Source organism: Oculina patagonica, chromosome 2, assembly GCF_052425735.1.
Source record: "Oculina patagonica isolate OP01 chromosome 2, crgOcupat, whole genome shotgun sequence".
In the NCBI taxonomy this organism is placed as follows: Eukaryota; Metazoa; Cnidaria; class Anthozoa; order Scleractinia; family Oculinidae; genus Oculina; species Oculina patagonica.
The window spans coordinates 4479303-4495083 of NC_135759.1; the positions used below are offsets into that span (position 1 = coordinate 4479303).

The 15781-nt window shown below is 38.2% G+C and overlaps 3 protein-coding genes across 3 annotated transcripts; 2 read left to right on the top strand and 1 right to left on the bottom strand.

Annotated features, from left to right (window-relative positions):
* The first annotated feature begins 2678 nt into the window (after nucleotides 1-2678).
* On the top strand, nucleotides 2679-6390 carry LOC144641728 (uncharacterized). The gene is made up of 5 exons (XM_078500759.1): nucleotides 2679-2933; nucleotides 3516-3599; nucleotides 4739-4912; nucleotides 5308-5394; nucleotides 5823-6390. The coding sequence occupies exons 1-5, from the start codon at nucleotides 2829-2831 to the stop codon at nucleotides 5994-5996; spliced, it is 624 nt and encodes a 207-aa protein (XP_078356885.1). The 5' UTR covers nucleotides 2679-2828; the 3' UTR covers nucleotides 5997-6390.
* Nucleotides 6391-6858: 468 nt separating this feature from the next.
* LOC144642721 (uncharacterized) lies at nucleotides 6859-11773 on the top strand. Its single transcript, XM_078501766.1, has 2 exons — nucleotides 6859-6964; nucleotides 9640-11773. The coding sequence occupies exon 2, from the start codon at nucleotides 9651-9653 to the stop codon at nucleotides 11718-11720; it is 2070 nt and encodes a 689-aa protein (XP_078357892.1). The 5' UTR covers nucleotides 6859-6964; nucleotides 9640-9650; the 3' UTR covers nucleotides 11721-11773.
* A 1975-nt stretch (nucleotides 11774-13748) lies between these two features.
* On the bottom strand, nucleotides 13749-15186 carry LOC144641729 (neuropeptide FF receptor 2-like). The gene has a single exon (XM_078500760.1). It carries the CDS (start codon nucleotides 15180-15182, stop codon nucleotides 14235-14237), a length of 948 nt encoding a protein of 315 aa, XP_078356886.1. The 5' UTR covers nucleotides 15183-15186; the 3' UTR covers nucleotides 13749-14234.
* Nucleotides 15187-15781: the final 595 nt, after the last annotated feature.

Genomic DNA, 15781 nt, shown 5'->3' on the forward strand with positions numbered 1-15781 from the left:
TTTCGTGAAGATATTAAATACACTAGTTAAAACTTGGGCTTATTTTCTGTTGCCATTTTAAAGGAACAAAGACTTTAAACATGGATATGAAAACGAAAATTATCGTCAAATAAGATAAAGGTTATCTGCAAGCTTGTGTTTTACACAACGTGGATGACGATCAATAAAGAGGAAGCGTGACCAGGGTCTCGGGTGTAAGCCAGTGAAAAGATTGCTTCGAAGAAATGCGGAAGTTTAGGGTCTCGGCTTCTCGATCAAATAGTCATGATAGTTGACGATAGTTCGCTGCTTCCAACTATCATTCACTATCATATTGACTATCATCAAGTTTGCGATCAAACGCTCCATGATAGTTGATGATAGTTTGTCGAAATCACGCAATGCGCTCGCGCATTTCATTTTAAATTTGCTTTTCTCGTTCTCAACTCCACTATCACTCGGTGCAGAAATGTTTTCATTTTTTTTTTTCTTGTTTGCGATGCTTTCACGCCATCTCTTGCTTTTGGCAGTGATATTTTCAGTGCTTTCTCGACGCTGTTTTTACTCTTCTTCTTCTTTCCACTTACTTTCTCGTTTTCAGCTTCACTATAGTCCAAATATTAATCTAAATTTCGGTTTTCTTTTTCGACGAACGATAGAATTTCCTTTGCGGAACCACTGACCGATAAACTATCATCCCCGCGATCAAACGGTAAAAACTATCATCAACTATCATGTCGAATTTGAGCACGTCCAAACTGCGTGATAGTTGATGATAGTTGATGATAGTGCATGATAGTTCGTGTTCAAACGCGCGTGATAGTTGGAACTCTCATCAACTCTCATCAACTATCATGACCGTTTGATCGAGGCTTTATAGTCAAATATATGCGGAAGAAAATGTTATCATCCAAGAAAGAAAACAAAGAAAACAAACATGACACATTCCGGAAGTAACACTAATTCCTCAGTTTCTGTGGCGTAGCTGTTTTTTTTTTTTTTTTTTTTTTTTTTTTTTTTTTTTCACTAGTGCGCGCCTAACGAATAACAATACACCTTACCAGAAAGAAAAGAAGAAAAACAAAAACAGAAAAGAGATTCATGGAAATTAAAAAACTATTGCAGTTTGCTTCATGGCTTACCAGAATTTTATGTTATTTCTTGTTTTCTTATAAATTAGTAGACACTTTAAATGATAACATCATTCATTATTAAAAGCCGCCAGTACGTGACTGAAAGAAAACTTTATTACCTTTGAAAGCGAAAACTAACATTGTCAGTGGTTCTTACAGCTCAGCCCCAAAAATGTCATGTGTCGATTTTAAAGTGGTCCGTCACCATGTTGCTCTCAGTGTGTTTTCTGGGACCGAGGCTGATGACAAAAATACAAATGTTTCTCACCCCCGCCCGCTTTATTTTTGGGGGCCGCCTCTCTTATTTTAAATAAGAGAGGCGGCCCCAAAAATAAAGCGGGAGGGAAATGGTCAAAACTATTGTACTCAGACAGGACCCACCACTCCGCAAACAGACAGGTGGTCTCTTCATGTACCCTGCCTTCCCCACCTTAAAAGATGATGTCTTGTTTGTATAGCCCCAGTCTATCAGGAGTAGAAACTAAGAAAAAGATTCAAACCTCCTTGTGCCATCTTTCCGGCAATACAATTCATGCACACCGAATATGAAAGTCTCAACTTGAATTTTGAGGCCAATAAATTTTGTCCATTTGGCTAATCAGACAGGTGGTATCTTGTATAGCCCCCTACCCCTACACAAGGTGGGTCATCGTCGAGTACATTAGTTATGACCATTTCCTTTATTATTTGTTATTGGAAAAATTGAAACGAATAAAAACCAACAGACGTTATTTTTAATATTATGTACCTATTTCGAAGTTCTGTAAGACATGGCTTTAGTCTGCGTTTTAATGCGAACTCGGGCCACAATTTTTAAGCCTTTGGCGCTAGGACCGTTCTGGATAGGTTAAATTACCTTGCAGGATTTATTGAGGAAGACAAACGCGATATTCGAACAGCACAGGTAAGGAATGCAAAAAACAATAAATAAAAGATAACAAAAAAGCGCCCGCCCACTCTCTTTTTTATGGAAATCCGGACGAGAAACATTTGTTTATTTTTACTTGGCCTAAAAAGGTGAATATAAATGCACTTGAATGATTGCGAAAATGAAAGTTTGTAAAACAAATCGTGAAGTTTTAAGAGCTCCACGTTCTTGACAATTCTTTGGGGGGGGGGGGGGGAGGTTAACATTTTCACAACTTACAAATTTCGTTTCTCTCTCTCTCTCCCCGCCACCCAGAGCTCTGGGAACGAGGTTGAATTTCAACCTGCTCTTTTCATTTCCGGAAAACCATTTACGTGCTAGCGCCTTTGCCGGGGAGTAAAAGGTCCTATGAACATCAGGTGACCCATCATATTCCCATATCCCATTGAATAAGGAATATAATGGTATTTTTGTAACAGTATTACTACTCGAAACCGAAAGTAACCTAACAGGTATCTTTACCTGCAGTATCATACATGACCTTGATCGACATTGAAAACGGAAAAAAATAAGGTTGATGAGACGAAACAGAAAAAAAAATCATTGTTGGAGTTAAATTGTAATTTTTCATAACCCTTTAATAGAGAATGGAAGGATTACATTAACTCTAAATATGAAGTTTGGTTTAATGCTATTAAAAGAGTGTTACATCTCGTGACATATCAGCGCGAAGGGTTTTTCCCTTTTCTACGAAATTACTCTTAAAAGGCCCCTGCAGAACTCAGAACAGTGATCAGTATTGAATAAACAGACAGCAAGTGTCACAGGATTTCAATTTAGTTCAAACTATGGCTGAGAAGGCAAAAAAGCTCGTTTCTAGTGAAGACGTAAAGAACTTCCTAAACTTACAGGAGCAACTTGATGAGTTACGGGATACATGTCAGAAATATTTGGTATGAAGGTTCACTTTCCCATAAAACAACATAATAATACCATTGTTTCAAAAAGCTATGTTTGAAATACTGCCCAAGAATTATACAATTAATGCTACTCAATATTACTGGGTTAATTTTTCATTGCTACAAAGATCTACGCTGATGTATGGCAATTTGAAAAATTACAACTTCAAACTTTAAATCGCTCTCAAATGTGCAGAGAAGAGAAGAAAACTTCGTTTAACTAAAGATGTATCTATGACTTCTAATTGCTGTACACCTGTACAGAAAAAATCGTTGAATAGACTTTTGAAGTATATACTCAGTTGTTTTGTGAAGATCCGCTAAGAAATTGCAAGAAGTTGCTCTAAATAAACGTTAGTAATGAAACAGTAGACGAATAAGGAAGTAAAAGTGCGGACGATATCCTGTACCGAGCGCTCATAATCGGAGTTTTTTTCTTTAATAACGAACTGATGGGTTTATAATCGAGGAGACTTAAATGGAAGGGGACATTAACAGTGTGTATATTATTCAATGTTATAAGGAGGAACTGTGTGAGATTCATTGGATTGTGTGTTTTGTTTTACTTTCTTATAGAAACCAGCAATTGCACGTCATGGCGTCGATACAGTAGTTTCTAACCTAATGTTCCCAGAACTCACAAAGTCATTGTCAAAAAGAGTGAGTATTAACTGACTTGGATGTTTACTTTTGTAAAATTGTCCTTTAAGGCCAAATAGCTAGTTCTTGAGTATAACTGAGTCCTTTTGATGACAGTCTTCTTTACTCTTTTACATACCTTATTCTCACTTAATTTCGCGAGTACTAAATTTCGCGATTTTCGCGATTTTTTCAAAATCGCGAAATTTAATACTCGCGAAATATAGGACACGCGAAGTTTAAAATCGCGAAATTTAATATCGTACTGATAATATAAAAAAACAATGAAACTCGATGTGTTTTATCATAGTTATTCTAACATGTCTGAGCTTCATGTTTAGGAGTTTTTTGTTTAATTTTGTCCATTAGTTATCTCGCATTCTATCACTCGCACTGTTCGAACTGTTCTCTGCCGCCATGTTCCTCAAAATCTCGCTTTTCATTTGATTTAATATTGTGATTCTTAAATTTTACTTTTTACTACCTTTCACTATTACTCTGGAAATTTTAATATGTAAATATTGTAATTTTAAATTCATTTTTATTGTGTAACTTTTTTAATTTAGTTTAATAATAATTATTGTAATGCGCTTTTGAATATTTTTATAGAAAAAGCGCAATATAAGTATTAAATATTATTATTATTATTATTTTGCAGTCGTAGATGAACCTGTTAGGGATTTAGACTGTCGAATACCTTGTGTTTTGTCATGTGTATATTGTTTTGTTTGCTGTTTGTACGATGACTTTTATATTAATTATGTTGTTACAGTTTCGAGGTCAAAGCTTCATATTGAAGAATAGATAAAAATCGCGAAATTTTATACACTCCAACTGTACCTTCCTCTCAAAATCGCGAAATTAAGTACTCGCGAAATATGGCTCTTGTTTTTTCGCGAAATTAAGTACTCGCGAAATTTAGTGAGAATAAGGTAGTCTAGCTCTCAGGAAAACCTTCCCTTTTGTATACCTTCAGCCCGAAAAAGGCACAGCTTCGGGCTTCGGGAAGAGTCTCCCCGCCGGCCGCTATAGGGAGTACCCGCTCGGGGAGGGGGAGAGGTGCTTTAGTACAGTTAGCGTTGCGTAACACCGCGAGAGAGCCACAAATGGACTGTATTAGCTTTCGTTCACTCATCAAGTTCATTGCATTATTTGGTTAGGGCAATGATGAAGGTATCCTAGTGGATAATCTGCAAAGGTTCCGGATCTTCCACGCGGCCATGAGACTGGTAACGAAGAGTGCAAAGAGTGCAGATGATAATGAGAGGAGACAGGAACCGAGTGAAAAGATGGAATTACTGTTAAAAGACATGACAAGTGTAATCTGGAGAGTGGTAAGAAATGCTATGCGATCTGATTTCAAACTAACCGAAAATATTAAAGTCAGTATCTTAAATTGAAGGAATTATATAGAATAAACCGTTTCGGGCAAGAGAGCTCTTTGTTTGGGCCAATGTTTCAAAATTCATCTTGCTGATCTTTATAAAGGAGAATGTACAATGAATAGCTTGTTCGTATACATCTGCATCTAATAGGTTGTCGGGTGATGTTTTTTTGTGTCACTGTTTAAAACTAGGTATATTAAATTGGATGTAGCAACTTGTCTTACTTACGAAAGCAAATTGTGACACGGTTTATTTAGCTAAAAGATTTTCCTAGCTTTGCATAAAATTTTCCTTTCATGTTTCTTCAGAATTCAGAGTCTGAAATTCTTCTTCTTTTCTTACAGCTAAGAATTAACAATGTTTCAATTCCTCAATCGCCCAGCTCGGACGACTTGGAAAAGAACCTTAAAAAGACTACCAAGGATTTTCTGGTGAGATGCCGCTAATAACAGAGGTCGCTTCCCTTATAAAATTAAAATAATACTATTACATCCAGCTGTGACAGATGAACACAAATCTTTGTGGTTAATTTTTCTGGGAAATCCTCTTCTCTTCAGATAAATTTAGGGTTCCAGCCAAAGACGTCGAGTTGTTTTCACTTGCAAATGTTGAAGGAGGGAGGGCCTGGGGTCTACAGAGTGCTTTCTGCTACGAAAACCGCGTATATGGAGAATTCAGTGCAAAACAAAATATTTTATATCATGAACTATACTGAAAATTCTAATTTGAAATAATAAAGCTGTAAGAAGTACCAACCCAGACTTAGAAACGTTTCAATGCATAACTCAACTGTTTAGTTTAATAAGAAGAACGTTTTGGCTACTTCTGTTGGCTAAATTTAATTTTCTTTTTCTTTTAGGAGGTGTTCAGTGGTTTAAACAAGGAAAACATTGGTAGTGACGTCACAGGTGGAGAAGATGCGACTGATAGCGATGATAGAGCGGTTTATGACGTCAGAAATTACGTCATTTTAAGAGATCTCGGTTATATGTTACTAGAATTCACGCGAGACCTGGGACACTTAATTCGGTAGTTTAGCAAACAAAGCCAGCTAAGAAGTCTTACTCGACGAAAACAATGTAGAAGAGAAATTGACTCTTACTTAAGACTACAACTTGATCAAACAATGCGCAAAATGTTTTGTTAGTTCAGTAATAAGGGACATGCAAGCTCATCGTCACAGGGTATATACACCTAATCGCAATAAGGTTGCCTAGAAAAAAGTAGAAAAGAATAAAGGTAAATAGGACTTAATTAGCGTTGTTTCATAGCTGGTAGCATTTACAGAAATTTCACGAGTTTTATTTGCACACTTTGAGTCCACTTTTTTATGCTGTAGCAAGATAATTGATTTAATTAATCGTATTTTGAGGCACTTTGAGGCCATTTGTACGAATAAATTTCATGCGTGCGCTTAATTAATTCCTATTTGACTTTTTTCCTTTTTCCTATTTTCTATGACAACCTTTTTTCACTTAGGTGTAAGTAACGTTTACGTTCATTAAAACGCTTCCAGTTCTAAAAAAGATGTTGATATGTTAATATTGCTCATACGAAAATAAAAACAATAAAGAAACAAATTATGAATGAATATTTGAAGAATTCAGTTTTATTAATTTCCATCACCAGTTTCCTCTGGCTTTCTCTGCAGACTCGCCTCTTCTCCGATCACGCACGGTTTTTTCGCTCATTCGGCGCGTCATTAGGCTCGTTTTTTTTTACTTATCGCGCCCACCCCCACCCCTTCTATTCTCATAGCACGCGCTCAATTTTCCTGACTCGTGCGTTACGTGCGTTACACATAATTTCACACAAGCCGGAAATGACATCTGTGTGTCCATGCGTGACTCTTGAGCATGAATGTATGTGTCATCATTGTCTATCAATTCAATGAGATCAAATATCGCAATTCAGAGGCTCTTTCGTTGTTTCGTGAGGTCGGCCGGAGGAATTACAGTACGAAGGAAGTGAAATAGCCGCTGTTTTTCGACGTATTTTAAGGTGAGTAGACTGCATTTTCACGCCGATTTTACAAAGCCAAGCTTTGGTGATAATCTGACGGTCCTGAATATCCAAGCGAGTTAAATTTAGCTGTAATGAAGTTCATGTCGCTTAGGTTCATATGCTAACAAATCTAATTCCTCTACTGCAAAAAAATAAGTTGAAGGCTTTGTTGAGTAGATTCTGATACGACTGATAAAGGCATAATTCGCTAGGTGACAAGTAAGTGGAAACCGAAAAGACAGACTGAAAGTTGTTTTTATAGTAACTCCTTTGAAGCGGAAGGCAGCATAATTTTAAGTCGCAGAAGGCTAATTGTATTGTCTATTTTAAGGAGCTTTGCTTACAAACAAACAATTTTCTCTTAAACTTAATTATTCTTTTAGGCTTTACATCACATCAGTATTGGCAGCGTTAGTTTTATTCGAGATTGTTTTTGCCATTTGAATCTAGTTGCGTGACACATGTACAATGACACATAAACGAGGATGGACACCTGATGATGAATTATACCACATAGTATATAAAACAATACGGCAAAAGGGCTAGGGTATTTCGACGTCAGAGCTTGTCCTCTTGAGGGCCAGGGCCCGGTTGCATAAAACGCCCGTAACACTTACGAGTATACGTAGGTGTACTCATAACTTAAGTGAGTTGCATTAAATCACTTTAGTGGTTCACTTACGAGGTACACGAAAGTGACTGCACTTACGATTTTCGTAAGTGTGCACTTAAGTGTCGTTTATGCAACAGAAATTGCGGGTGTTGCATAAAACTTTTTTACGAGAAAAATAGCACGTAAGTTTACGGGACCTACATAGGTCCCGTATCTTCAATGAAGTTGACGAGAACTTTTTCTAAGTGGTGAAAGGGAAGGTTTTTGTCTTTATTTAATACTTAAAATGCGCTTCGTTATCCACTGCTTACGTTTTAAACACCTCATCGACAAAATAAAAAACAACATAGATTTTCGACAGATGTCGAAGTAAAATCACGTTTGAGTATCATTTCCACTCATTTGTTGTCTCATTTGATGTCTAATGTAGAAAGTCAAGCCTTTATACATATCTTAAATGAACAAAAAATTCAATCAGAAAAAAAAAATACAAAATGACTTTCAGAAAGTCTACACAAAGTTAAGTGTGCCCGTAAGTGATCCCGTATGTTACCCCGTAAGGAAGACACTTACGAGTGCGCTAAGTATGTTCCATGCAACACCCGTAAGTGTACCCATAGCAGATTCGTAAGTGTCCTACTTAAGTGAGCACTTAAGTGGACGTTTTATGCAACCGGGCCCAGGACCATAATGAAAGGAAAATAACTGCTTCATCCAAACGTTTTATAATAATTAGCTTGCGGTTTAGCCTAGTTAGCACTGCGGTTAGTTAAAATGTGGGGAGCCGTTCAAAATGCATATCAATGTCATGTTTGAGAAGGAAAAATTTCCCTGGGACCCTCCCCTAGCCCTCGGACGCCCTGCGTGACAGTCGTGTGGTTTCTTTGTGAGATGCAAACCAGAAGACAACACATGGGGAATAACTAATAAGGACAGAACTCTAATCAATCTGTCATTAGTGTGACTGCATTAAACGTGACCATACATCAAGTGCGAGAATAAAACCTGGATCAAAGGGGTGAGAAGCACGAGCCTTTGACTGCGACAGCGAAACGCGGTCATATTTAAAGATACAATAACAGAGATAGCAATAACGACGATTGACTGTATTAATATCGATAGTGATAATGACGACGACAATGACGATGGTAGTAATGATAAGAACGATTTAAGTTAAAAAACGAGAAGCAAGACATGTTCGCCATAAACTTTTAGTTGTAGTTCAAACTGTGAATACTTTCTAATCGGACAACAATGGTAGTATTAAAATAAAACCAATCAGGCCAGTAAAAAATTAAATTAAAAGTTCTTGACTACTTTTATTATATTTTCAAAGGGCAGACAATTGAGTGTCTTTCGTTGCGGCAGAAAGTTCATTATTATCCAACTGCGCTTCGTGGAGTACAAATAACGCGCGAAAGGCGTACGAATATTTAACAATTATCCTGCGAAATCGCGCGGAATATCGCCTGATACTTAGCCGACGAGGCCGTAGGCCGAGTTGGCTAAAATCAGACGTTAGGATAACTGTTTTATTATTCAACAAATTGTCAACGAAACACATTTTGCACATAGAAAAACTGTAATTGTGCAGCGCTTTACAAGATTTCGGACGAATCTTCGCAACCTACGAATATCGCAGGATATCTGTTATGTACGGATGACAGATATCGTTAACATTTTGACCATATATGGGCAGCGCGCGCATCTGTTGAATAATAATTCACGATATCTGTATTCCACAAAACCGGTTAAATGATATTTGTTCACGTACTCTATATTTACAAGACCGGTTTAGCAGTATTCTGCTTGAGCGCGTCAAAAACGCTGGAAAGTCAGCATTTCGGGAAAAGTAAGCGTTGGTTACTATATATTTTATAGACATTTCAGTTCATTTCAGTGTGTAGTATCGATGAACATTTTTGCTCGTCATTTGTATTTTGCTCTTCGAGCTCGCCAAAATACTGCAAGACTCGTAAAAATAAACTAAAAAGATTCATTTATTGATATTAGCTCATTCTGCAATTAATTCAGCTAAAAGTCATCTTTTCGTTTACAGGCACGGCATCAATGGCCGCTGCCGCAGACACCATTGACCTCTCTACCCAAATTGACTTTGTGGAGGCGACTCAGAGTGAACTGCAGTTTCTGAAACTTGTAGATCGTTATCCAAACCTGTTCCAGGGTCCTGTGTTCAACAACGCTTTAAGAAGATATGAGTTGTTTTGGCTGCCGCTCTTTCAAAGTCCTGATATCGATGGTGAGGAACTTCAGGCTCCACTGGACATAGAATGGATTTGGCAAGCGCATATGCTGAATTGCAGTGTTTATGAAAAGGATTGTAGAAACATCGTATCCAGAGAAGTTAATCATCGAATAAACACTGAACTGGAGAAAGAGCAAGCCTTAGTTAGAGCACGAGCTCTTTGGGAAAAAGCTTATCCCGAAGAACCTTTTGAGGTGGACCTCGAGGATGTTCCCAGTTCTGCTCCACAGTTCATTTCCAGAATAGAATGCGATTTACAAGAGGCTGCTGACCGTCTACGAAACCTACACTACAACGTTTCCCTCCCTCATTTCCAAGACCCGATGTTTCTTTTGTCCTCTCTGCGGCGCTACAAGCAGCATTTAATCTTAACGCGTGAGAATCCGGGGAGCAACCTTTTACCATGCTGTGATTTTGATCTCATCTGGAAAACGCATCTTCTGCATCCTTTGATCTACAGAGCTGACACAAAAACCATTCTTGGATATGTCCTTGAACATCCAGAAACCAAAATTGGTGCGTTGGAGATTACCAAGTACTTGGCATTCGAAAAAGAAACAAAAGCAGTCTGGAAAAAGCACGACCTGGAGTTTACAAGACCCGGGGCGATCTTCCGTGGTGAATCTCCTTTACCCCTGCCAGGGAAACAAAAGGATGTATATCGAATCTTTGCGGTCTTTGAATTTGAAATGGAACTTTTCCAGTTCGAGATGGAGAACTTTGAGAAGGACAAAACGTTTTCGTTCACATTGCAGTTTGACAAAAAAGCAATAATTTGGAAGAGGAGGGCCAAAGGAGGAAGCCACATCTTCGAAGGAGATCAAGAAGCTCTTGCTAAATTCATTGTTAACACAGACGACAAAAACAGCATCACTCTTTCGTTTCACCAAAGAAAGCTGTTCTCCAAATCTCCAAGGCTATGTCATACAATCGATCTCTCAGAGTGCTTGGAAACTGCTATCAGTGCGGAAGAGACGACGCACATTTTCCGAATCCCAATTCCACTGTTTGGTCCAGCTAATAGGAAGGCGTATGTCACCATTAAGACGTGTGGGTCTCCAAACCCATTGAGCTACAGATTTACCTTGAATCCAGAACCAGAGTTTGCCCAATTTCTGCATCCAGCAGATGTCGTCTCAGCTACCAAGACGGTGCTTAAGCGAGAAATCCTCACAATGCAAAGGGTGCCGTGCGAGTTATCAGTGTACCAGGTCTACAGCTACTGTGGAAAAACTGCATTTACATGCCGTGTGCTGAATGCTGAGCCTGCTGACGTCATGGTATTGGAGGTTGTTAACACTGAAGGCAATACCGTCGCATCAGCTCACCTAGTTGATAACAACTTATTTCCCAGCACCTCGGAACCTTTAGATGACTCGTCCAAGTGCGTGACAACCAACACGTCTGGCAGCGAGACAGTTCTGTTGGTGAGAGGGCGCTCCGACTGGGGGATATGCGTTGGATTAAAACGAACCCATCAACAGTCCCTGGACGAAGAGGAGAACGTTGTTAAGGTCAAATTCTTCAAGCTGGGAGATAAACAAGGCTGGTGTGACGTGCAAAAGACGGAGCATTCACTTTTGATCCAGATTAATCCAAACGAGGACAAGTTAATTGTCGTTAATCCAGACCAGGGACAGATAAGTCTTCCAGTCGACATAGATGATGTGCCAGAGTGTGTCGCCGTAGCCCTTAGCATGATGTTGTTGCCTTCTCTGTGTTATATTGTAAATCCAGTCGAAGGTGAAGATTTGATGAAACACAGTTCAGACGTCACAAGTGTTGTCCTTCGCTGTCCAAGTCTTTCACGTTTTAGCTCAAGCATGAAACAACCTGAACAACCACAAGAGACCGAAGCCAAGGAAAATAAATGAAATTAAAAAAAAAAAAAAACTTGAATACCTATTTGAAATTGAAAATATATACCGTTATATAGATATATATAACTGCAGGTCTTGTTGAAACGAAATTATAGTGGTCTATTTCGAAGAAACAGACTATCCTTATATAATTTGTTTGTTTTGTATAACAGAAAAAATGGATTTAAAATTTTTGCTTGAAATCTTAATGTAAATATGTAATCGGAAAGGGCTAGGTTTCGCAGATTTTCATATTAAGCTAGGGAGTCTTATTAATCGAAAAACTTCAATATGCATCTTTGCTAGTTTTTAATAATAATTATAATAATCTTTTATTAGGAAGCCTTAATTCACTGTATAGTACTTTATTCTCTTTTTTCTTGCTGTCGTTATAATTAAAAAAATCGCAATATAAGAATTTTAGTCTTCTACGTGTATTTGCGTCCACGCTACATTGCCTAGCTTAATTTATGCAAGCGAGTATTATTTAACAATTATTCGATGAGTGCGCGTTGGATATGAGATGGCAGAAAGCCAATGCGCTACGCGCCTCGTTAGCTATAACATTCTCATATCCAACGAACGAAAAGCGGAATAATTGTTCCATTAAAAATTGCAATATTTGAGCTTCACAGTTGTTCTCACCGTCGCGTACACCTTCCATTTTAATGGTCCATTGAATATGAGCTCATATAGCATGGCCCGTAAACCAATCGAAACACAAATTCTTTACCTCCGCGGGGGGCGCAGGAGGGGCAGCCGGGGGGGGGGAGGACGGGAGAAGGGTAAGTCACTTAAAAAATGGTTCGCGGTGTTTTTTTAGTTTTCAGCTAGATCAAAGCCTTTTCGACTTAAACTGAAGAATGGATCTTAGAGGGGCTGCCAAAGACAATTTACCTATTTCCATCATGGCGACATTCTTAACTGATAAGCCTTGAGGCTTTGACAGGTACTCGAAAAGCTCTTTCCTCGGCGCCTGTTATATTACGCCCTTGGTCTGGTTATCAGGTGTCCAAAAAACTGAGCGCGAAACTATCTTTTGGCCTACGCTTAACGCTGAAACGTTATTTACGAAGTTGTTCATAGGCAACACCACACACCACAAAGTCGAAAGACCAAGACCTGAGTTTTAATTTGTATTTGAGTTTCTTTCGTTAAGGTTACATAGTTGAAGTGAGACTTCTAACCGGTGCCCCCTTAAGTCTCTTTAGTTACTTGTTAAGTTGTCGCGGATTTTCCCAGATTTTTTAACATCCAAAATTTATATTTGCGTCGTAGGAAACATAAAAATGATGGTCCATTTTTTAAATAAAAAATTGTTATATTAGAGCACCGAAACTGATTATCTCTGATTAGCGTCTTTGGCTGTGGATGGCTAGGATGGAAAAGGATTGCAATTTAAAAAATGGAGGCTAAACGTTTCATGTTTTTTCCGCGCTTCTTAAAAAAATCGAAATTTATAGCCGATATCTGACGTTTTTCAGCAAATTAAGATTATATCTTTCTTTAGATGTTCAAAGATATCTTTTCTTGGGTTACATTGCCTACCACTAATTTTAGAACAGTTTAGACCAAAAGTCTGCGAAATCGCCGTGGCGTAGCACCTTATTAAAGCGGAACCATGTATCGACTAAAAAGCTTTCGATCCCGTTCAACCGTTATTGTTACTTGCAGCTTTGAACTACAGTTTAGTAATAATATCGCGCAGAGTTAATATTAAGTTAATTTCGTTTCCGTTGCCGAACAGTTTGGAACAGAAGATTTTTCTTAGAAGCTATGGTTATCAAGTTCCCTCGATTATACGCACTGTTTTTTAGGTTGCAGATAATCTAAATTAGCGTAAGTAGTACCCCCTGTGTATCAAAAGCATCTTCTGATCACGCGTATGGAGTAGATCTTGAATTTGTCAGAGCATTCTCTGATTCCTAAAATCAAGTATCCATTCAGTTTTTGCCTCAGTGCTACGGTGTAGTATGATGATATTTACGCAATTTCTCTGAGACCTCAAGTTAATGTACGCTGCAGTTGAATAACAGTCTTTTTCACGACAAGGTGTCAGCTACTTTTATTTACGATACGTTTTTGACAAATTTCCTAAACTTTTGTAAGACCCCTTGTGAAACGTCATCGCTTCAGCATGCATTGATTGCCATTTATTCTTCATTGCTGGGAAGATTCTTGCTAAGATCCTAGCTGCAGAAGTTAACATTGGCACTGCAAAAGACCGAGGAAGTGCTCCTGGCCGGGATGCAGTATATTTTTTATGCCAAATTTCAGAACAGTAAATGTGATCTTCTGTGGCCGTTAGCCATAAGAATAATGGATGCTTTCTAAAAACCATAGATTCAAAGCTTCTGTGTGATCCATTCTGAAAGTAATGGATCACTTTGGCAGCATCATACGAGTGCGCGGTGTCCGATGATAGCTTGTGGGGTCGTGTCCTCCACCATGACTACATTTCATTCCTTTACTATCATATCTACACTTGAGAGCAAGGGTTAGTCTAGCTCCAACACGTCTCTCATTCTATCATGGAAATGTCTTTGAGGAAATACATACTTTACACCATCTAAATGTCTTCACAACTTCGCATCGGAAATTTGCATTTCCAAATGAATATATTACTGGATGAATTACCGAACTTGTTAGCGAAATACTCATTGCGATTTTTTTGATAGAAATATCTTCAAATCGAACACCAGCACCGTAAACCTTTGCTAGTTCCATGAGCATGAGTGGTCCCCAACTGAGCAAGAAGCTCACAACGATTAACACCAACATACGAAGGGCCTTGTATTTGGACTTTATGTAACATGCACTCATGGTACGCTTTGTGGCTCTTTTTCGCAAGAAAATAAAAATCTTGCAATACGAATGTGTAATTACTGACAAAGGAACTACAAAGGCCAAGAGAAAGTAAATCGTGAAGCAGATTTGGCTTAGACTTTTTCCTCGTAGTAAAACGCAGATAAACACCGATGATGAAGAAATTGGCTGAGATGAGTTATTCTTTCCCATGAACAGGAATGGGTTGACGTGGGCACCAAATATTATCGGGACAGAAATGGCCACAGAAAATAACCAGATCAAAGCAATTCTCGTCTTGCGGTACTTAGCGAGACCCAAGTTTTTTAATGGATTTATAATGTGAGTTTTACGATCCATGGCTATTTCAGCGAGGAAAACAAAAACAGCCGAACACGTTGCATGCGGAAAAAATGTCATGGCTCTGCATTGATCGTCGGATAACGAACTGTAGTCTGTCATCGACTTGAAGATTTCCATAACAGCCAAAACCAATCTGTAAATCACTTCTGCCAGTGAGAGATGAAATATGTAAAAATTGGAGATACTCTTTCCTGTTAAATTGCGTCGTGTCATAATAAAGCATACGAAGAGATTACTGGCTAAACCCAGAGCGAGGAAAACAGAGTCGAATACCAAGGTAAACTTGGGAAAATCCTCCGCGAGGCCCATCGCAATACCACTGAAAGTGATGAAGTATTACTATTTGTAGAAGTTAAGAGACAGAGGAGCAGCTGCATGAAAACTTGAAAATGTCTCGCAGTTTGCAATCAAATAGAATTCGTACTATATAAATGAATTTATGAGGTTCATTTTGACATAAAATAAACGAGCATAAAATGTAACGTAAGAACCAATCAGAAGCCCGTTGACGTTATTAATATTAGTGACTTATTAATTATTTTTTCTAAACACGCAGGTCTTGTTTGTTTTATATCCATGAGCACGTTTGAATGGGTGTAAGTTGAAGTCAAATTAAATGTTAAGCTAGAAAAAATTAAAGGCTATATTATTGTGTTTTTATAACTTTTGACTTAAAGCCATAAGACACAAGCTCTTCTCCAAATATGCCAGGTAACTTAGTTTAGAGTTTTCAGCATTTAAAGCCGCGAGTGTATTTAAGTTGTGATAGCAGCTGCTTATCTTGATTTTGCTGCAAACATCCTGTTACTCTGCGGCAATTCCACTGTCTTTTATTTAAATGATCTTTTTTAGAATGAAAGATCACGCTGAGAGCTTTTGATGAGTAAAACCCCAATATTGTGTTTTTT